Source organism: Tetranychus urticae, chromosome 1 (assembly GCF_039701765.1).
Source record: "Tetranychus urticae isolate SD_2017Ah chromosome 1, NJAU_TeUrti_SD_1.0, whole genome shotgun sequence".
Classification (NCBI taxonomy): domain Eukaryota; kingdom Metazoa; phylum Arthropoda; class Arachnida; order Trombidiformes; family Tetranychidae; genus Tetranychus; species Tetranychus urticae.
The window spans coordinates 25,272,422-25,295,149 of record NC_142958.1 but is presented as its reverse complement, the minus strand read 5'-3'; the positions used below and the strand labels follow the sequence as shown (position 1 = coordinate 25,295,149).

Genomic DNA, 22,728 nt, shown 5'->3' with positions numbered 1-22,728 from the left:
GTTGATGAATGATAATCATAATATTAATGTGTATAATTATTTATGTAATGTTTGTTTAAATTATTTAAATTAATTTAATGGGAAATGTTATATTTTGGCGAACCCAAAGAAAAGGATTGCAACCAGAAAATGGTTATTTTTGTTGGTTTGTTTTTCCTTTAACTATAACCATTTGTTTCATGCTTAAGGGTCCATCCTTTGATGATGATGATGATGATGATGATAATGATGATGATAATGATGATGATGATAATGATGATGACAATGGTTACATTATTGTAGAGATGGAACAATATTAATAAATTAAAATGAAATAATTAAGAAGATAGAATATAGAAATTAAAATTAATCGCTTTACTCCTTTGGCTGTGTAACAAACAAATCTGGAAACAACCTGTGAGCAAATCAAATTACACCGGCAACTCACAAGTTGGCAATTAAAATTAATTTCCACTCCAATTATTTAATAGTTGATAGGTTATAAGAAGACGAAAAATTGGTTTCTCCTCAAGTTGTTTTGGTTAAAGGTGGAAATTAAAATACCAAATGGGTTAAAGTTGAAAGACGATATGAAGATTAAACCTGGTTTTGATTTAATTTGATACCAACTTTTACCAAAAACTGGTAAAGCTTGGTGAATGTTTAGAGTCACATGCGAGTATAGAGTATAATCATACTCTAAATATTTGTAATAAATTAATTGTAACTGTTGAATTGGTAAAATTACAATAAACTAATCACGAAAAAAGCTAATGAAGTTAGCCTTTTTGTAACCAGAGTAACCCAAAAATGTCTCTCCCAATCTTGGTTTATTGGGTGAATGATAGATGTCAGTAGCTTACGTGGTTAAAAATGTGAATCAGACGAGAAGGTTTAACTCATTGATCATCATCTGCTATTTGTGTGTGTTCTGTGTTGTTAATCAAACAAGTCAACTCGATTTTTGCTCCATCTTATTTAGTTATTTATTTATTTGCCTCTCTTTTGGGTTCATTAAAATTCTGATAATTTGCATTATTACAGATTTTGCTTCTTCGTTTACTCATGATGTTACCTTTTGTTCCCTGTGTTCAGTTATTTTTTACCTCTTCATAGCCTTTTTCTGTCTGGTGTCTATTTGATAGTCAACAGGAGTTACGACCACATAACCAACATCATTACCACCGTTAACAGTTCGTTTTTGGCTTTACAGTTATTATCTGTTTATCTGGTTATTATTATCCCTTTTTATAATCATCTCATCAACTTGACAATTTTTGGCTATCATTCTAATGGCCATTTTACTTTTCGCTCGATGGAGCCAATTTCCTTCTAATAACAACCTTCGATTATAAATGATTAGTTTTATTCAATTTACTCTGTTCATATCCATTCCTGTTACCCAATTCGACTCTTCTTTACTTAACTTGTGATCTCTCTTTCTCTTCTCTTCTTTTCTCACTTGTTTATTTTAATTAACGATCAATAACTTCAATTAATCAGCCATATTGTTTACACTTCGCGCGTTACATTTTATCTCACCATATTTACATTAGCCAACAAATCATCAAAAATTGCGATACATTTTGCTATTAAAGCTGTTATTTTCAACCGTTTTTACCATTAATAATGAACCGGCAAACCACAAACTGATCACCCAATTCAAGCTCGTTTTTGTTCTTTTATTGAATACTTACTTTTTTGTAACCATTTGATGGTTTCTTTTGTTAAATGAACATTAACATGCATCTATTTTTATCAAATGTTCAACACTTGGATTCTTTTCTTTTGTAATTAATCAGTGAAATTCCAAACCGTAATGAAACTAGTTATGTTGAACATGCTAAATCATCTAACTTTGTTTATTGCTGACTCGAGTTTTAGCTACCATTATGTTGCTGCTTCAATCCAATTAATGTGATCTTGTTGACCAAAAAGGACCCTTTCTATATTCAGCGTATCATTAATAAGAAAAAAAGTCAATGATGTTTTTTGCTCAATCAATGACTAAAACTTGTGATTTTTCCAACAAAATATCATTTTTGCACGATTCAACATGCTTTTGCTTCTACTCAACTTGATTTTGGCCATAAGCGAGCTTAATCGATTCATTTCCTTGTCATTCCATTTTGCTGGGTATGCGTTGTTATCATCTCAATGTTTCAATTGATTACACTTATCACCATCAAGACGAATGCTGGATAAAAGTTTTTTAGATAAGCATGACACTGATCCAGATGAGGAAGATAATGATGCATCATCACCCAATCCACTGCAATCAACTAGAATACGAATACAACCCATTGATCCACCATCTTCATCATCACTTGCCTCACACCCGTCACCTGGATACTGTGACAGTGACTATCTGGCTGAATCGAGATCACCAATTGACCATGATGACAGTGATAGAAGGTCGGCTCCAAACAATGAAGATGATCCACAATCTACAACATCATACCTTTCTGATCCTTGTCCAGTGTATAGGAATCATTCACATTCACCAAGTCATCTTCAATTTACTTCATACCATCAATACCATCAACATCTTACTTCACAATTTGAACAAGCTTCTCTGCCTTCACCTCATTCAGTTGACGATTCATACTCATCCATCGATGAATCTCACCTCAATCAACGTATCAAGATATTGGTTAAAAACAATAAAAAGTCAAAGATCAAAAAGAAGCTAAGCCACGGTTATGGTGGAATCAAATCGAGGCCAATTAAATACCTGAAACATCCACTAGATCGTTCAATAGCTTCCTTTTTCCTATTAACCCTATTTTTTACTCTACTGGCATTAATCACTGGCCTGCCGGTTGTCCTAACATTGTCCTGTTTTCTGATTCCAGCAATCCTGATTTTAAAGTGTCTAAATTGCTGTTCTAAAGGAAATCCGGCAACCATGATTGAAACAACTCCCATTGAATCATACTGGTTGATTCCACAGAGTATAGCTTCCCGAACAAAATGCAGCTCAAATGATGATGACAACCAGAACAATAATAATCCAAACAGTTTAGGTTCCAATAATAATCTTGGCCCGAGAACCAAGATAAACTCTATAAGCACTTGCCTTCTTTTTATCGACCGTGAACTAAATATTGACCAGTTAAGAGATGTTTTTATGGCCCGAGTGGTCCAAAAGCCGGAAATGGCTCGTTTCCGATCTGTTTTATGTTACAAAGGTAAGGGATAAACTCAGTGATTAAGGTTATATAAAATGAAAAAAAAGTTATCAGTTTTCCTTTGCTTCTTTAAAAGGTTGAAAACTGATGCATTTAAAAGCTGTTATTTTTTGTTCCACCTCAACTTAACCTTCACTATCTTCACACCTAATCTTGATTATTTTTTTCTTCTTTTCCATTGACGATCAAAACTGTTGATTTATTGTCAAGATATAGTCAACACTGATTAAATATTGATTTAAAAATTGATTCTAAAATTGAAATAACCAAGTGAAATAGCGGAAAAAGGTTGGAAAAGAAAGCGATGAAAAGAAGAGTAAAAAATGATCCAATAAATATAATAACAGTACTTTTTTATATTGAAACCAGGTGGAAATTGACTTGACTCTTGCTTCCTCCATGGTAATATGATATCGTTATCTTACCCACCCTCAGGCAAACGGTGACAATCACAAATTGATTTTCACTGTTATCAGTGGATAACAAATGATGATGAAAAAAATCCTCATTTCTTTCCATCTTTCACATTATCATCATCCTAATCATTTCTTTGCTAACCTCTTTTTTTTCTCTCTCATCTTCTTTTCCATTTCAGAATAGAATTTATATTGCATGATCAACTCACTGGATAAAGACAGAGGGAATGAAGGAAACAGAAAAGACACTCAAGAGCAACAATAAATATTGACTGAATATTCATGAATAGGGAGATAAGAATCACGTGAATGTGCATTAAACAATGAAGACAAAAAGTGTTGAGATTTACTTTGGGTAAAGACAGGAGCGCCATTTACAGTAGCTTTAACATTCAGCTCATCAAGTTGATTGTTACCCAAATATATATTACATTGATATTGGTAACAATTATGAGCAACAGTCAGCTTTCACGCAGAAACCATTAGTCTTTTTGTACTTGAACATTTTTACTTCTTATCTGTCCTCTATTCCTTCATCGTCATTATCATCCATGTATAGCTTTTATTATCTGTCGCTGTAAATTTTTCTTTACATGATATACTGTAATTGCTATCAAGGTGATGATGATTCTTGATGATGATATTGAATTAACAGAGGCGTGTAAAAATATTGTTTCAGTTAAACATTAGTTAACACCGTTCATGTATCTTGATCATATGTTTTCTGCTGGCAAAAAGGTCGATTGTTGTTTCCATTTAGATTTATTGATTTCCTTTAACTTGCTCTTGCTCTTCCATCTTCATTTTTATCATCACCATCTTCTTGTTCCTCTTCTCCTTCTTCCCATTCCACTGCTAACCATTTTTACTCTCTATTATCAAACTCATTCCAATTCCCTCAGTCCAAATCAATTTTATCCTTTTTTTTCTTCTTTCCTGAGATTCTCTATCTTTTCCCTTTTCCTGTTCAACTTTATCGATTTTAATCCCTTTCATGATTATTTTTTTTCCTCTACCTCATGTTAACCCATCTTCATATCTTGTTTCATTCCTTTTCCCATGTTATATCATGATGAAAATGCAACCATTTCTGCGTTTTCCCTCAATCCCAATAATAACCAAATTGAACCACAAACCTTGAAACCCAAAATTTTACAATTTTTTGTGTCAACTTATACAGTCCATTATAAGCGACTGTTAAAAGTAGATACAAAAATTTATTCAACATTCAAACAACATCTACGGTTAGTTTTAGTTCTGTCTGAATCAGCTCATATTCATCATTAATATTACATGAAGATGGAAAAATAAAATCTTGTATTTGTAAGAATGACACTCTAACAAGAATCATGATAAGTTTACAAATAATAGCTTGAAAATCTCATATATTTTCTTACTTAAACCATCAATTTTCATATTAAATGAATATTGATTCAAGTTAAATTCTGATCCATTTAACAATTAACGTTGAACCATTTCTTTCCATTCAACGTTATTCAGATAATAACAATATTTTTCCATTCAATTCATTTGATAAGCTTTTTCCATTCTTTCATTTTCTTTTCATCTTTTCCATCTCTTTCATCCAGATTAAACTCAACTGAAAAGGCTCAATGATTCTCATCAACATTAATTTTTACTTTCCCTTGTTAATCTTTTTCCATATCATTCCATCAATTTAACCAAGAAAACCCAAAATCACCCAAATTCATTGAAAATTGAATGAAACAAGAAAAAAAACGTCGAAACATTTAATCATAATTGGATTTACATTTTCAATTATAATTACAATCTTTCAAATCTAAATACTAATCGGTTCCAACCAATGTCTTTCCAGTTTTGCAGTTAGTTCATGTCTTGATTTAACTCTCATAAATCATTGCAAGTAAAGACTTGAAAATATCGACTAATCTTTGAAATTGAGAAAAAATTGATTTCAATTTCAATGTTTGATAATTTATTTAAATGTATTTCCAGAAATGAAATTGTTTGAGAATCATTTTTTGTTGAAAAGCAACAAAAAATTGAATTTTGCTAGTTTTGGCAAATAGTAAATCTTGTTGCACTTTGTTCACGCAAAATTGTACACACAATTGTAATTCAGTTTGTTCATATTTTTCTTGATTCTTTAAAAGTATTCTGCCATTTTGTTCATTTTATCGTCATCTTTTACCCTGACTTGGACTTTTCATCCTTCAACACAAACATCGTTCATCTTCATCATCCTTTTACGTTTCATTTTTTAAATTTAAGTTAACAATCCAAGACTGTGTGAATGCAAACTCTACTTTTTTCTGGTTCAACTTTTCCTTCATCTTTCCATCTTGAACTTTCCAATCTTTCATCTCTTTTTTGTGTTCACATCTTTACTCATCTTGATCATCATCTTTCCAATCTAAGAGATTCTCACAAAATCTGGTTCACTGGTTAGTCTGTCACTCGTACTTCAGTTTCATTTTTGCCTTCCTTGACTGTTCAAGTTCAACTGAGAAAAAAAACTGACGATGAAACTGACATTATTTCATCGTTAAGGCTTGATAATTGATTTGTATTGATTGGGTAAAAAAGGTTTATCCTTTAATACAAACATTTCAAATTTTTATTCACAGTTGATCAATGACGAGATGGAAAGGTTTTCAATTGAAAAATGTTGACATTTCAAATGATTAGCAAACTCTTTTCAGGCAACTTTTACTTTTTTCACTCATGTTATATCGTTACTCAGTTTTGCACCACAAAATGTTGAATTAATGATTTGATTGTGTGCGTAGGGAAGGAACAGAAAAAACAAACTTACAAATTATCTGGTATTTCATTTTCATCTTTTTATGTTCACTTACCTTAGATGAACCCAAATATCACTATTTACCGTCTTATTGATTATTATTTTTCCTCCTTCTTCTCCTCCACTTGATTACCTCTTGCATTCTCGTTATTTAACCTTATCAATCGTAATTTATGTATTTATTAATATACATTTATTATAATAACAGGCAAAATGATTTCTTAACCAGTAAAAATATGAACCCAAAAACTAACCAATTGTAATAATAAATTTGTTAACCCGAATAGTACAGTAATATATCATTTCTAGTTGCTGGTAAAATGTATTGATTCAACATTATTATCATCTATCACATTTCAAAGTTAACATTTACTGACCAAAGGTTTGCTTTTCTTCCAACATTTCACTTGTTTCTTCAATTTAATGGTCAAATATTAGGTAATGATTTCAGTGAATATTGATTCTTCAGAATAAGTCTGGAAAATATTTTCATCGGTAAAACAATTATCCATTGAAAACTTCGCCAAAGTCAACAATTCAATAATTGTTGTTTCAAATTTCTAATCGTGAAACTGAGATGAATTTTGATGGACAAATCAAAACAGTTTTGGCTTTGAATTTGTGATTTTTCCTGATTTTTCTTCACATTTTTTATTCGATTTTCGATTATTAAATGAGAGTTATTTGATTATCCAAGTTCTGAAATTTTTATCTAATAAAGCTGCTGGAATCTTGAAAAGTATCTGTGATCTTTTCAGCTTCAATTTGATCTCTTTTCAGGCAACTTGATAAAAAACATGGAGAAGCCTCGATCTCTTGAATTTGCAAGTTGGTTATTAAATCATCTCAGCTGCTTGAACCCTTTCTCTTTCATGCAAAACAGTGAAAGACTAATGATATCTGAGGATGAGTTCAGTGGATAGCTTTTCTTACTCTTGAAAAGACATGATAAATTGAGATTCGTAGAGTCATGTAAAGAGCAGATTGAATCATTTGTGAATACTTTTCATTATTTCTCTTCGTTTTACTTCGAACCAGATTATTCCATTTCTTTCTCTGAACAGTCAGATCATGTGAAGCTAATTCATTTTCAACCCTTCACACCGTTACAAACTAATGGTGGACTTCAATGTGCAAAGAAACTCTTTAACTTATTTAGAACTGAACTTTCCTCTTTATCAGTTTTTTTATAAAAAATCGAGTTCTGCCATGAATTTTAAAAACTATTTTATTCTCCAGTGAATTTTCCATTCTCGAGTTCTCATGTGATTCCACTTGATTGGTGAAACTAGATTATCTAGTTTTGTAATAAATGTATCAATATTGCTGTAAATTGAGTAAATATCATTTTAATCAATATTGAAATTCTGTAATTTTCTTTTGGAAAGCGATAATCATTGAGACTCTTTTTTGTATCGATTGAATGAATAGCCTGAAATGATAAGAATTATAAAAATGAATATTTTCATTTGAATGATCATGAAATTTACGCAAGAACTTTTGTTCCTTGAGAAACAATTTCCAAATGAATTGGTTTACTTAAACATCTTTAACCAACTTTACCATAAATGATTTGGATTCTTGAATAAGTCAACTCATGTTATTTGCTTCAACCTAAATTACATCTCTTTCCCTTCCCTGTTCAAGTGTTGTTGAAACCCTTTTCTTCACCCAAACTACCAAGAAAATGTTTCTCATCAAATTGCCTTCCATGATTAACAGGTTGTCTCTGACTTTTGCCGTTACTTTTTCTGCCTCAGTCAACACCTTACAGCAGTTACACCAGCTTTCATTGGCTTGTTGCTCTAATAGGTTATTAGATCCATGAAAGAGTTGAAAAACAATTTGAATCCTTTCCATTTCTTTGCCTTTTTACCTTTCCTTTTGATCTGCTTTCCAATTGTACAATTATGCATTTTTTATATTCCAATTAGATTCATTAATCATTTATCCTTGAAAAATGATAATCAACTAATTGTATGAACCTTGATTTGATTAATTAATTTGCATTGTTTGTGGAAAATTAATTTTTACGAATAAAAATATTGATCCATTTTTTTTTCTGGTTAAGGTTGGTCAATGTGAATAATGATACTGTTTACTTTATTAACTCTTTTGTTAAATGTACATTTGTTGTTTACCTTTGATCAAAACCTAATTAAACAAAGCTTGTCCTTTAATAGGTAAAGGTATCCCTGGGCATTTGATTAGACTTGAAATACAATTCTGAGTTGATCATGAAAACTTCAAGTCCTTTACTCGCCATTTTACTCATCATTTATAATACACAAATGATTCCATTTTAAATCCTTTTACGTAAATATTACACTTTTCCAATCAAGTAAATTAGTTAAATTGACCATTGAGAACATTTCAACCTCCAGTGAATGTAATGACCATTATTTGTGCCTCGCATTAGTTTTTCATTTCATTGGCTTCGAATCTGTTTGTCAACAATTTTGGGAAAAGCTGTCAAGACAAATCTGATTACTTAGTTGAATCTTTAATATAAATAGATTTATAATTCTGATTATATTCAAAACCAAATGTGAACCCAAAAAAAAGGATTATTCTGAATCGACTTAGCTATGTAAATGGAAGCTTCAAATTTTTGCATTTCATGAAATGTCTTCAATTTCGTTTCAGGCGATTCTGAAATTAACATAATTAAATCGTTTTTTCTTGTAGCAATTGATTAAATAGATTGATGTCTGTTTCTCAAACATTTATATTTGAATATTGAATTTCATTTTTAAATTTGATTGTAAATACAGTTTTCCAGAAATGAAGAAATTTTCATTTTTCCTTCTCAATCTTTCCTTTGCTTCATCTGATTAAAGCCAATTCAATATCTAAACACAGTAGACTTGGGTAAACATAAATAACGATGAATGCAAATATTGAACCAATTTTGAATCAATCTGTTAGCGACATGAAAAAGTAGCAAAAGCTGGTTAAAATATTAAAGAAGCAATTATTAATTGGAAATTAATTGTCAGTTAAACAGTGTTTTAATGTCTTTTCCCTTCTCTTTTCTACCTTTAACTTTAGGTTTGACTCGAACTCCAGTTTGGTCACGATTGTCATTTGAAGAGTTCAACATTGAAAAGCAAATAATCAATGATTGCGTTTTAACCTCACGAAGTGAACTGAAAAACCATCTAACTAAAGTAATGTCATGTTCACTGCCTCATTCACTTCCACCCTGGCAGATACGTCGATGCTGTGCTTCATACCTTAACCAGGTTATCCTGATACTTCGTACTCACCAGTCTGTCATTGATGGCATTGGCATGGCCAAACTGTTGGTGCAATATTTGGCTGACCAGGCGCCACCCAAGACTACAACCTTTATTCGAACCACTCAGGGAACAACGGCCACAACTGGACACTTTAAACCTCGCTTTGGTGGAATAAATTTTACCATTAATCTTGTTCGAGCTGCCATTGTTGGACCTTTAACCTTTTCCTTGTGGATCATTTGGGCATTTACCAAGCGTAAAGCCAATTATCTTAAAAAAAAGGATTCATCCAAAGTAATAACTAAAAGTTCATGTTCACATTCAAAGTATCTTGATCAAGCAATAATGATTAACACTAATAATAACAATAACAATAATATTGCTGATAACACCATTAATAATGTTAATAGTGATAATAACAATAATCCCAGTAATACCGAAAGTAATAATGTAACATCATCATTTGGACCAACAGCTTACAACATTGGTTCAAATGTTGATTCTCATAATTCACATTCACACAAATCTGTTCATTGGACAACCATTGAGATGGCCAAGATTCAAAGGGTTAAACAAGTTACAAGAAGTTGCCTCAATGATGTTATCCTAGCTGCAGTCACAGGTAAACCTTAAAAAAGTTTCATTCCTTTTTTTACACTTTTTATCGATTCCTTTTACCAGCTCTTAGGTAATGACTTTATGATTATCCTCAAACTGTTGCCATCCTTTGAGGCTGGAATCATTTCAATGAAACTTTTTTTCCTCTTCTTCTTTTACTTGTTTATTCACCAAATTTTCTCATCTCTGCAACATTAACCTATTAAGGAGACAATAGATTGTTCTGAATATCTCTATGGATTTATTGTCAACAAGATTTATGATGAAATTGGATTACGCTTTAAATGATTGTTTTTTGTCTCCAATGTTTTTATGATCATTCAATTTTCTGGTACACTTTACCAGGTGTTTAGGTAAAGGGAAAAAAAGGTTTCGAGTTGCATTCGTTTGCTTATCAATTGTCTTCGTTCAAATTAATTTCTTGCTTTTCATTTAGATTCACTAGCTTCATGTTTTCATCTTCAACTGATTATCGTGTTCTCCATACTTATGATGAATTTAGATAATTTTGATAATGTTCAATTGCTGATGAAGTTTATCACGAGATATCGTTTCAAAAGATTGTTACTCTTTCATGTTTTCAATGATATTTAAACATGTAACACCACTAATGTGTTTGCGGTTGTAATTGTTTTACATTCACATAGTCTATACCAATAGTTGGTTCATCACATCAAATCACGTAACTCTCAGTCTTTTACATTTGTAAATGTTAACCTTTTCCTATTTTGTTTCAAATATCATTTGTACAATTTGTATTATTACAGTTCCATTACCATAAATGTAAAATCAACCTTTAAGGAAAATTAATTTTCTTAATTTCTTTTCTCATCATTTTCTCAAACGCTACAATCATATTAATCACTCAAAGAGTCTCAAAATTCAATGTCAAACAAACCCAAACACAAACCCAAACCCAAACCCAAACCAACAGTTGAACCTAAACTGTTGGTAAAACCATTCACAACCCAAGTTACAAAACCAGAATCTTTCAACTGTAAGATCGCATTCTTGAAGCATTTTTACAACGAAAATCTAATTTCTAGAAAATGGAAAGTCTGAATTTTGTAATTCTGTTTGTCTAAAAGGTTCATCATGAAAATAGCAACTTGAGTGTCAAATAATTACTGAGTTTATTTGTTGACTAGCTTAGCTTGGCAATTTTGAAACTTGCTTTCAACAAAATTTACATCAAAACCAGTTAACTGTTTTAATGATTGCAACTGCAAAATTGCCATTCAATTGAAACCCTTTTTTCAAAGCTAAAATCCATTTAACCGTTTGCATCAACATTTAACTGTTAATTTTGGGCCAACATTTCATCACAATAATCCTTTACTTCTGTCTCCCTTTGCCTTTAATTAGACTCAACAATTGAATCCTTTTCATGTCAACTCTGATTATTCATTTAGTCAACTCAGTTTAACTTTTCCTTTTTTATTCACACAATTATTTTTCGTCACTTGAATTTCATCTCTTCTTTTCTCCTCAATTTTTCCAGGTTCTGTTCGAAGATATATGGTTGCCAGGAATATCACCAATCCACCGGACATTGGAATCTCTCTTCCGGTTGACATAAGAGGAATCAATGATGCTGAAAGTGACATTGTCAGAGTTAATTATGTTGTACTTACATTGCCACTTCCAACCAGCATTGAAGGTATTGTCATCTATTGATTGATTATTGACCCTTTCAATGAATAATCATTGCAAGTTCAATTGGATCCATTTTTTGGACAATTTTTGAAATCAGTTTTAACCAGTTTTACCTTTAATGATTCGTTATTGATTAATATTTGGTTTGACTTGTTTAACTTTTACTGAAAAAAGTAAATATTTCATTATTTCCTGATCTTTTGTTGAAAAGTGTAAAATTGTGTTTTCTGTTTTCATCTTTACCATTGTATCAAAATGTTTGCTACAAAATAACTGTTGACTTAACCATTGCTCAACTCAATTATTATGAACCCATGAAAGAGGCTAAACAAGAGTACAATTGAAATGTGAAACAAACAATTTTAACCAGGTTTTTCCTTCCGCATAATAGACAGTCTAACTTAGGCTTTTGTGTCTCGATTTTCGTATCAACTTGGGAAATGAGTTTGATAATGCTCATGATTATCATTATTATGGATATGGGAAAAGATATGAAAATTTTTACCTCTTTTGCCTCACAAAGAACCTGGAACTGTCAAAAAAAAGTTGAACAACCATGTTAATGTTGGTGATAAAGAGACAGAGATGGTTGAACAAAAAGTAAGCAAGATTGATTGCATGTATAGCCAGACATTAAGGCAAATGTTATGTATTGCAATTTTTATTGGTAAATCAAAAAATTTTTTGGGTTAAGTTTAGGTTTTTCCCTTCAATTTATCCACCCGTTAAGTTTCACTTTTTATGCTGGTTAAATGTTGATGGTAATTAGGTGAATACTGAACAAAGAAAGAAAGCAAATTTTCACTAATCAGCCAAAGATTAAGCTCATTTGCATCAGCAGCAATTAACTAATGAATAATAGTCTTTTAAGGCAAATTAAAGTTAGCAATAGTTAAAGTGAAAGGAAAACAAGCAACAGAGAAATAAAAGGCAACTAAGAAAAGGCAACTTCTTCATTTAATTGTCAACTCGAGATGAAAAAAATAGTGAAAGTCTTAAGCAACTGGAAACAACAAAAAAGACAAATAAAAAGCAGATGAAAATGACCAGACACTTGACACGTAAAGAGGCCTAAAAGGATCAAGTGTTGATCCGATCAGACTGACTCTCTTAGGTTGAGATATTCATGGCCTTTGGCTAAGACTTTTAAGATGCTGGAGCTAATGAAAGCGATGGAAATGATGATGAAGATCATGGTGAACAAGATCAAGATGATGATGAAGATGATGGTGGAGAAGATGATGAAGACGATGAGTAGGATGATGAGGAAGATTATTGAGATGAAATGAAAAATTTTCCTCGTAAAATATCATTACTGTATATTGTGTTTGATGCGTGAGTGAAACTGTTTTAGGTTATAAGATGCATACTTTATGAGCCAATCAGGCTCACTTTTATGATGTACAATGATTAAGAGAAAGACGATGTTGATGATGATGATAATTGAAAGTGACTGTTTTGAAATTGCATGTGTACTGAATTTGACTCTGTTAGCTTTGAACTATTCATGACCTTCCGTCCAATTTTGTTGATGAGTATTATAAAATAATGAAGATAAAGTAAAAATGGCTGCTGATTCTGTGCTTCCAAGTGATGATGTTGTAAACTAAAGCACAATATGGAAAACTAAATGAGAGTCAAATTGAATTGTTAATTTGCGATAAAATTGAATAACAGGGAGTCGCAAATGATAATAATAATAATAATAATAATGACAAGATCTAACATAATATGTGTATATTATTATGAGAAAAGTAAAAGACTTGAGTGGAAAAAGTAATTATATTAAGATATGAGGTGAGACGATAGTGATGAGTTTCAATATAACCAGATTGAATATTAAATGAGGTCAGAAAAAAATGAGTAAATAATCATTATTATCATCACTATTTATATCATCATTAAATCTTGACCTGTCAAACAACAAAGATGAAACAAGAAGAAAACTGAATCAATTTGACGATTCAATGTTCCATTGGAACATTACCAATGATTTACTCACAAATAACAGACACATCATGACATGAAATTGTAATAACAATCTCTGCATTAATACCATTATTAATGATTAATATTAATAACCATCAATCAGTCTATTCAATAATATTGAGATTTCCATGCATTTTCCTTCCTTTCACCCAGTTTCTTAGTTTAATTTCAACTGTACATCTTGCATTGTCATCCAGTTAAAATTTAAAACGATAAATGATGATCTCAAAATGATTAGATAACAATGAAAATGTTTCTGATATTCAACTTCATTCATCATCTTTGAACATTATCTTGAATATTATTCTCAAAGTTGCCAAAACCATTGTCTTTCAGTTCCTTATCATTGATATAAATTCATTCCATGTTACCTTTTTTATTCTTTCCTTCAATTTTCCATTCTTTACTCCAGACTATTATCAGCATTCATTCATGAATCTTACATGTACTGTATTCAGATTCATATTTTTGCTGCCATAACTTAAAGAGTTGCTTAAAAGATTTCAATCTTTTCCCGAATTTTCAATTTTTTCACTCTTCTGTTTAACTTTGATCAACAATCTCAATCATTTTCATTGAATCGTTAAGCTTTCCATTAAATATAATCAGTTGAGTTTTCATTAAAAAAGTGAAATATAACTTGTTGATACTAAAGTTGAACATCTGTCAAGTTGCTTTGCTTTATTCTGGCCAACTCCAACTGTTTAAATTTGTTTCAAGTTTCAGTTATTTTCATGTGTTTCAATTAATTCAGTTTTAAGTCACTTAACTGTTTACCAGAAAAGCCAATATCGATTTTATTTTATTAAAAGCTAACCAATTATAAAGGTTCAACATTGTAAATGGACAAAATGATGACCATTAAAAAAACGAATTCATCTCTTATTCAATTCTCAATTTTACCAGTTTTTACTTTTTTTTCTGGTAAAATCTGATTTCGTTTTGTTCACCTTTCAACCTTTCAAAGCTTTTTCTCCATGTAAACTTTTCTCCATTAATAATTGAACTCATTGAATTTGAGAGCAAGAAAAAAGCTTTAAATTGTTTCTTTCCAAAACTCTAATCAAATGAGAAAACCTTTGGTTTACCAATCAATTCACTAATAACCCAATTTACAGACAATCTTGAGACTAATTCCTTTTATAAGCCATTTATCAATTAATCATTATTAATCATTTAATTGCTTTCAATCGAAATAATTGCTATTTTGTCTAACAATTAACTTTCACTTAACCTCACACGAACGTTAATTGAAACATTAAACATTGAAAGTCGGAAATCATTTGCATTTCCAATCAAACATAAATTATCAATTTAAATGTGGAAAAGGTTTTCTCTAAAACAAACTTTATTTTGATTGAAATGAACATTGAATTTTCAATTCTCAATGAATTATTTGAAAATATTTTCGCCTTTTTATGAAATTGTATCAAGAGGTATTCAAGAAACGAGAAAAGTTGAAAAGAGAAGAAGGTTGAATTTTCATGAAATGATCACGAAAATAGTCTAAACAGTTTAGCCTTTGAATTGGCTGATCAGAAGAAACATGTTAATTTAAAGTCATTCATTGACCTGCCATTACATAATCAAATGTCATGTCAATTCAACATTTGCATAACTCTTTTTCACCAAGTTTAACCTTTTTTTCCTTTTCGTTGAAATGCCATGGAAATTGCTTCCCTGAGTGAGTTTAAGGCAAAAAGCTCAACTGAAACTTGAATAGAAATATTATTTCCTTTTTATTCTTTCCTTTTCTCACTTCATTTCCATCACTTTTTGCATTTTTTGCAATCATTAAACGCTAACATTTATTATTGTTATCCTTTGTTGTTTTTATTGTCATCTTGATGCTCATCAGGTGCAATGAAATTCAACTCTTCAATGTTTCTTCCAAAGGTTTAACAATTCTAGTCAACAAATTTCTCTTGACCCACTAACCTTTTTTAGTTACCTGAGAAAAACAAAGTTACATCTCACCTTGTCTTGTCCGTTATTTAATACAAACTCAGTGAGTTTTCAGTTACAAAAGATACACTTGAATGATTTGCGCCAAATTATATTACAATTCAATATTCCAGCACTCATTCTGTTACTCTATTTTTAGCTATATTATATTATATGTATTATATTTGATTATTATTCCCCCCATATTACATAAAAATCAAAATTATTTTCATTTTATTCACGAAATTCAAAAGATGGCGTAAAATGGGTTAATGGGTTCCTCTCAGATCGGGTGATAGTTCGAAAAAATCGAAAAGACAGTTCGACAAGAAAGAAAAAGATTTTAAACAGCAATTCCGATAGATTGGGTACTGATCATCAAAAAATGCATCAAAATGAAAATGAGTAAAGCATCTGCAAAATGACTGAAGTTTTTTCGATTGTTTGTCGATAATGTCCGATCTATAGTTCCGTTAGGTCTTTTTGAGCGAAAATAAATTAAAATACGTGTCTATCAGCATGCAAAAATTTCAAGCAAATCAGTGAAGGCAAAATCTCAATGGATGCGGCTCTCATCCTTTCTAACAATTATGAACAAAATGTTTTTATTAAAATTTCAGCTCAACCATCGAAATGTCTTTCAGCTTTTTTTAAAGCAAAAAGCAATCGAAGTTGAAAAGTTTCTAAAATTGAAGTTTACTCTTTAGTTTGATGCTTTCAATTTTTTTCCTTCAAATTCAGAATCTTTCAAAAAGAATTTTCTTTAAGATTTTGTCATGTTTCAAGACTTCATCCATTTCTTCGAATACATTTATGCATGATAAGCTTTCACCTAAAATATAATAGCTTTACTTATTTTGTGATAAAGTTGAAATAAAGTTCAAATGAAAGATATTTCAGCGCAAAAACTGAGCTAAAATTGAACTGAATTTTTCTGCCTTTTATTCGGACAAAATTAGATCATTTCTGCTGAAATACATTTGCACAGCATAAAGTTAGTCTATTTAGTGGTTGGGTTACATTATTAGGTATATTTAGGCTGAGCCCCGATCATGGCGGATCGTTCTTTTCACTGAATACAATAAATCCTCATTTAAAGACTCAAATCATTAATTCTGTAGAAAAACATTGCCAATGAGAAAAGCTGAAAAATAAAATATGTTTCCACAGTTGATGGAAATGAAATCTAAGTTTGAGCTACGAAAGTGCTTTATCAAAACCAGAAATTTTTTAATCACACCAATGCTAATTTTTGCCCCACCACCCGAACATGATTTTCTCAGGGACATTGTCAGAATACCAAAAGTTGAAATCTCTCGATTTTTTCACATTATTACTGGGCGTTTTTCTATCCTTGACGGTCGTTTGCTCTAGTAACTCGATAACCATAAGTCGAATCTTGATGATAATTGATCAGGGGATCTCTCAAATTAAAGAACCATAAATCCAGAATCAAGGGCATTCAAAGTCACTCAGTTATTTGACCTCTAATTGACCTTTGCATATCGATTGATGTTTGGCACATGTTGATAGTTCATGTTAATAAAAAGATATGAGTGTTCATGTACCGTTCAGTGAATGAATGCTTTTTGGTAAAGATTTGTTTTGCAATGAAACAGCCATTTTTGGAGAACAACTGAAAAATTTTCGTTTCACCTTCATTGGCTTTCAAGGCCTAATTCTCTTTTTATCAAAAAGTTACTCTGATGCACTATCATCGAAAAATTGGCTTTTTACTGCTAATTAGTTCAAGTTTTTTTCTTATTTCTGCTATAAATCATTTGAAGTTTTTATTCATTATACGATTTTTGATTTCTGTTACTCTTTTACGATAGTTTTCACTATGAATTCTTCAAAAATTCAGTTTTCAAAAAGTACTGACCTGCATCCGGCAAAACAATCAACAAATGAAGCTACTCAAACATATGCTACTCAAACCAAATGTTTCTATGGAATGGCTGAATTTACCAATCAACACAATTTGCTGAACCATAAAAATACGTATCATCAACATCAAAATCACCTCCTTATTATTAATATCATTACAGCTAGCAGCAAGTTGTGATTGCCAAAAAATATTTATCATGAGCCCATCAAACTATTTTACTCAATCTTTTCATCCAACAATCAAATCTACCTTGAACAATGTAAGACTTTATTACATGAGAAAATAATTGGCGAAAATGACATCTATAAGTGCAATCTACATGGAGAAACTATCACGATAAGACGGGGAAAAGTTCTTACAAGAAAGTAGTAGAAATCATATTTGTCCGTATATTTTTCAATTTAAATGTTTATACTGCACGAAAAGCTATGGTGTTTACATTAATATCTATACACATTTGAAAACGCATAAAAATAAGAAAAGATGAATAAAAATTATCTGTCCATAATTCTTGGCTTCTACGCACTATTTTTACACTCAGCATTTTTAGTCTTTTAAATATGTCTCAAAACTATGCGTGCTAGGGAAAAATCGATTAATTTTCTTGAAATCAGTAAACAAATCTGAATAAGAAAAATTCTGTATAAAAAATTCTAAGTTGGCCATTTCTGACATCCTCCTTTGCTTTCAAATTTTCCTTTCAAAGTGAAATATCGAAATGTGTGAATCTTTGCTTCCAAATTGAATAGTATTTTCTCATTGTTCAGTTTAATTTATAAAATGCATTCAACTTGCATGATAAGTAAATTCTGGTTCAATGCATTTTCATTATTATTCTGCAACAATAAATGACCCAATTTTAATCAATGATAACTAATCAACTCTCAATCGAAGCTGGTGTTATAAAAGTTTGCAGGTTTACACTCTAAATCATTATAATGCAATTGAGTTTGACTATGAAGACACAAAAAAGGCATCTTCAAAGACTAACCAAGGAAGGAATAAGCTGTTAAGATAAACTTCATTTTCATCTTGAATTTTTTTCTCAGCATTTTGTCCTTGCACCTTACATTTTCACGCCATTTTGTTCAAGCATAAGATGATATTTCTCATCATTTTCTTGTCTTTCATTCTGGAAACTTGTTATAAATCTTGATGCATTTTAAGGAACCAACCAAATCAATATTGATTTTACTTTTTTTTCTTAATAAAACCTGAAGATTCATGATGAAAATTGTGAAAATTGCTAAGTAAAGCAAAAAAAATTTTCCTCTAATCTTTCTTGTCTCTCCCAGCCTAATTGAAACATTATGCTCATAATGATGGTTATCATTAAGTTTAATGATATTACAGTTGATACAAAATAGCATCTTGAAATGATACATTTAAAGCATCAAGATGTTCATTTAATCCTGATAAGTTTTTCAACAATTTAATACATTTTCACCTTCAACAAGAACCTTTTATTATCGCAATTGCAATTGTATTGCCTTATTGCGCTCTCAGCTTTTATTCACATAAAAATAGTGATGAATTGCATCTAAATGCTAATAACAATTTATAACCCAAATTGATATTTATCCAGTTTTTGCTACATTTTTCCCATTCATTTGATTCATTTTGTTATTGAAGTGAACAAACATTTGACTTGATTCAACAATGGTTCAAGCATTGAATTTGTTTTTTTTCATTTGTTTCAGTTTTCATTAATAATTGCATTGAAATTGTTCAATTTGTTTCATTTTGTTGAATTGTTTGGAAGAGCAAAAATGCAGTGGAAAGTCTCAATAATCTGAAAGTCATTTCTTTCCATGAATAATATCATTCTTTGCCAGGAATTTCAGAGTTGCTGGTAATTAACATTGATATGAAAATGGAATGAAATGGAAAAGGAAAATAATGAAAGCATTGAAATTTAGTGTTGCATTCAAATTGAGCAGAAAATTTTTACACAAAAGAGTTTTTTTCTTGATCAAATTTTCATGCTTACAAAAATGGAGTAAAACTCATTATTTCATGATTGATATTGAGGTTTCATTAAATGGAAATAGCTTTGAATATTTTCTCTCAATTCATTATAATATTAGCAAAGTGTTTTTACTTTCCATATTGAACTGTATTTACATTTTCTTATTTAACAACTTTACTAATCAAGTCTTTTTGTTTCAGGAGCCATTCCTAGATTATGGGAAATACGGCACAACATGGAGGAATTGAAGACTTCTGCTGATCCAGCCGTCATGTATGGTGCTCATTATTACCTCAACTCGCTGCTTCCTGGTCGATTGTACCGTTTCATACTAAACTTGATTCATCGCAATTCATCCGTTTGCTTGTCAAACCTTCAAGGGCCCGGAACCGAAGTGTCCATAGGTTCACATCGGTTACGCAAAATTTTATTCTGGATGTCGCCACCTCCATCAGTTTCAATAACCTTCAATACAATATCGTACGGAGACAAGCTGTTTGTCTCGGTGTCAAGTTCATCCAAGCTGCTTCCCTGTGCCAGAGCTCTAGCTAAGGCTTTTAAAGGTCAAATTAGACAGTTGAGTGAACTTCTCTCGAAAAGACGAGTTCCCGGTGAAGGTCGACCCAAGAAACGAAGTCCAAATTATGTTATTGAAACACCTTTTACCGGAACTGGCCCTTACCTAACCAGCGATTTAACGGCAAAATTGAACGCAATCCAATACGAACGGTATCAAATGAATGAGCTTTTAGAAACAAATCCAATGAATCGTGAAGACATTGAGTATCGGTTGGAAGAGTTGAAGGATGAATTTGCTGATTTAATGAAACAATTGCGAAGACGTAAATCAATAGCTGAATACGCAATGCACAATATCGTCATAAATGTAGAGGTTTATATTTTTTCTTGTTTTTCACCTTCTTTATGTTCAAATGTACTAGGTTACAAAAAAAGATATGTAACGTTTTCAAACTGATATAACATGTCAGTTTTTAATTTTTTAATTAGATTTTTTTTCATAAGTTGAAAATTTAGTTTTTTGTCTTTCATTTGGTACTACAATCGTAGTTTTGGGACACACAAATAGCGCACAAATCAGTTTTTAAAAAAAGTCAATGAAAATTATTTTGTGAATCCTATGGGAAGATTAACATTGAGAAATCAAGTTTTTCCAATCTCCCATAGACGCGCCATGTTAATCTCTCAAAAATAATTTTCATTGACTTTTTTTTAAAACTGATTTGTGGGCTATTTGTGTGTCCCAAAACTACGATTGTAGTACCAAATGAAAGACAAAAAACTAAATTTTCAACTTATGAAAAAAATCTTATCAAAAAATTAAAAACTGACATGTTATATCAGTTTGAAAACGTTACATATCTTTTTTTGTAACCTAGTATCTGTTTTGACTAATTTTTTGTGTTTGTTTTGCTTCTTTCAGGACAACTTGGGTGAGGATGGAGATGATGATGATGATTTGGATGGCGAATTGCGACCGCCAATTAGAAGATTCTCGTTCAATGTTGCTTCTCGTCGATCATCGGTAGCCTCAGCTATATCAATGCCATCTTCAAGGTTCCAAGTATCTCCGCCTCATATTTCAAGGCGTTACATTTCTTCATCACCGGAACCTTCAAGTCCATCGGAATCTTATATAAAAGAAGAAACTGTTTGAAAAGGAAAAACAAAACATGGAAAAGTCTGCAAATCTTTACTGAAGTCTATTAGCTGTTATTGACTCTAGTCAAAGATTGCATTTGTATCATTGAACCTTCACTGCACATATTTACAACTTTTACATTTCCCTCATCAACTATTAAACATATCGTCATTACTAAATTGTGTAACTTTCCTCTCAAACCATCAAACGATTATTAAATATAAATCTGTGATAAAAGAAAATATGATGAAAGTTTGCTGATAGTGAATTTTAAGGTTAGAGTAATGACCATGTAATACTCATTCAATTTATCCGAAAATTGCATAAATCCACATTCGAATAACAATCATCTCGACTTTTTTATTTTCACTAAAAGATTCAAAGATGCCATCTAAAGTCTAGAAAATATTCAAGTCATTGATTCAAGTTACAAAAATTTTCGATAAAACTGAGGTTTTTTAGGCATTGAAATACCTAATCATCAAGACTCCAATTAGTCTCTAATTAATTCTCGATTTCGTCGATTTTGAAGAGAAATACAAGATTTTTATTGAAGTATTTTATGTGTAATATTTCGATTACAATCATAAGGTTTGTTATTAGGCCAGAGCAAAAGAGTAGCAATATTTTTTGTTTCTCGTTTCACAACCCGAATCTAGAATTGCCTAACACATTATACGTAGTTGTCTAGTTACACTATCATTTACAGTAATGGCTTCTTATTTCTCAATGCAAAGTGTTATTCTGGATTTTGTCTTTATTCAAGCATTGAGTTAAGCATGTTTATCTGTAAACCTATTACCATGCTCGATCTGACTGCGGCCTTACTAGTGAAGGTAATGCCTTAACATTATGTTAAAATCATGGTAATGAAATTTGATAATATTACTTTTACGTGCTGGAGATTTATTTTCAAGAAAAAGATTTGGAATGCAACAATGAATGTGCTTCTAAAATAACTTGCTCTTCATTAGATTAACAATGAAGGTTAACGTTAAGATTGTAGCAATGCTTACTGAAAAATTTATCAGCATTCGTTACGAATACCATCTGCAAGATTAGCAAAGGAATAATGCCAAAGACTTTGAATATCGAGTTAAGAATTTGTGTTTGTAGGGGCATAAAAACTGAGTATTTAGTGCTGTTTAAGAATTTCTCCGCGAAAATTGAGGTGAAAGTTGAAACTTTGACCCCCTTTTGTCTAATTATGGAACCATATTTTTTAAAATTCTTCGTGTTGATGTGTGTTTTCATAGTTAAACATGTGATCTGGGATAATTCATTTAACAGTGAATATCTAAAACATCATAAGAATTGTGCTCAAGTAAGCATTTAAGTTTATGGATCAAGTATCGGATTTAACGACATAAGTAACAAATGCTATGAACTTT

General features: G+C 31.0%; 1 protein-coding gene across 1 annotated transcript; it reads left to right on the top strand.

Annotated features, from left to right (window-relative positions):
• The first annotated feature begins 897 nt into the window (after positions 1-897).
• On the top strand, positions 898-21,579 carry LOC107368589 (uncharacterized). Its single transcript, XM_015936440.3, has 5 exons — positions 898-3,170; positions 9,423-10,235; positions 11,733-11,891; positions 19,878-20,569; positions 21,119-21,579. Exons 1-5 carry the CDS (start codon positions 2,174-2,176, stop codon positions 21,350-21,352), a joined length of 2,895 nt encoding a protein of 964 aa, XP_015791926.2. The 5' UTR covers positions 898-2,173; the 3' UTR covers positions 21,353-21,579.
• The last annotated feature ends 1,149 nt before the right edge of the window (positions 21,580-22,728 follow it).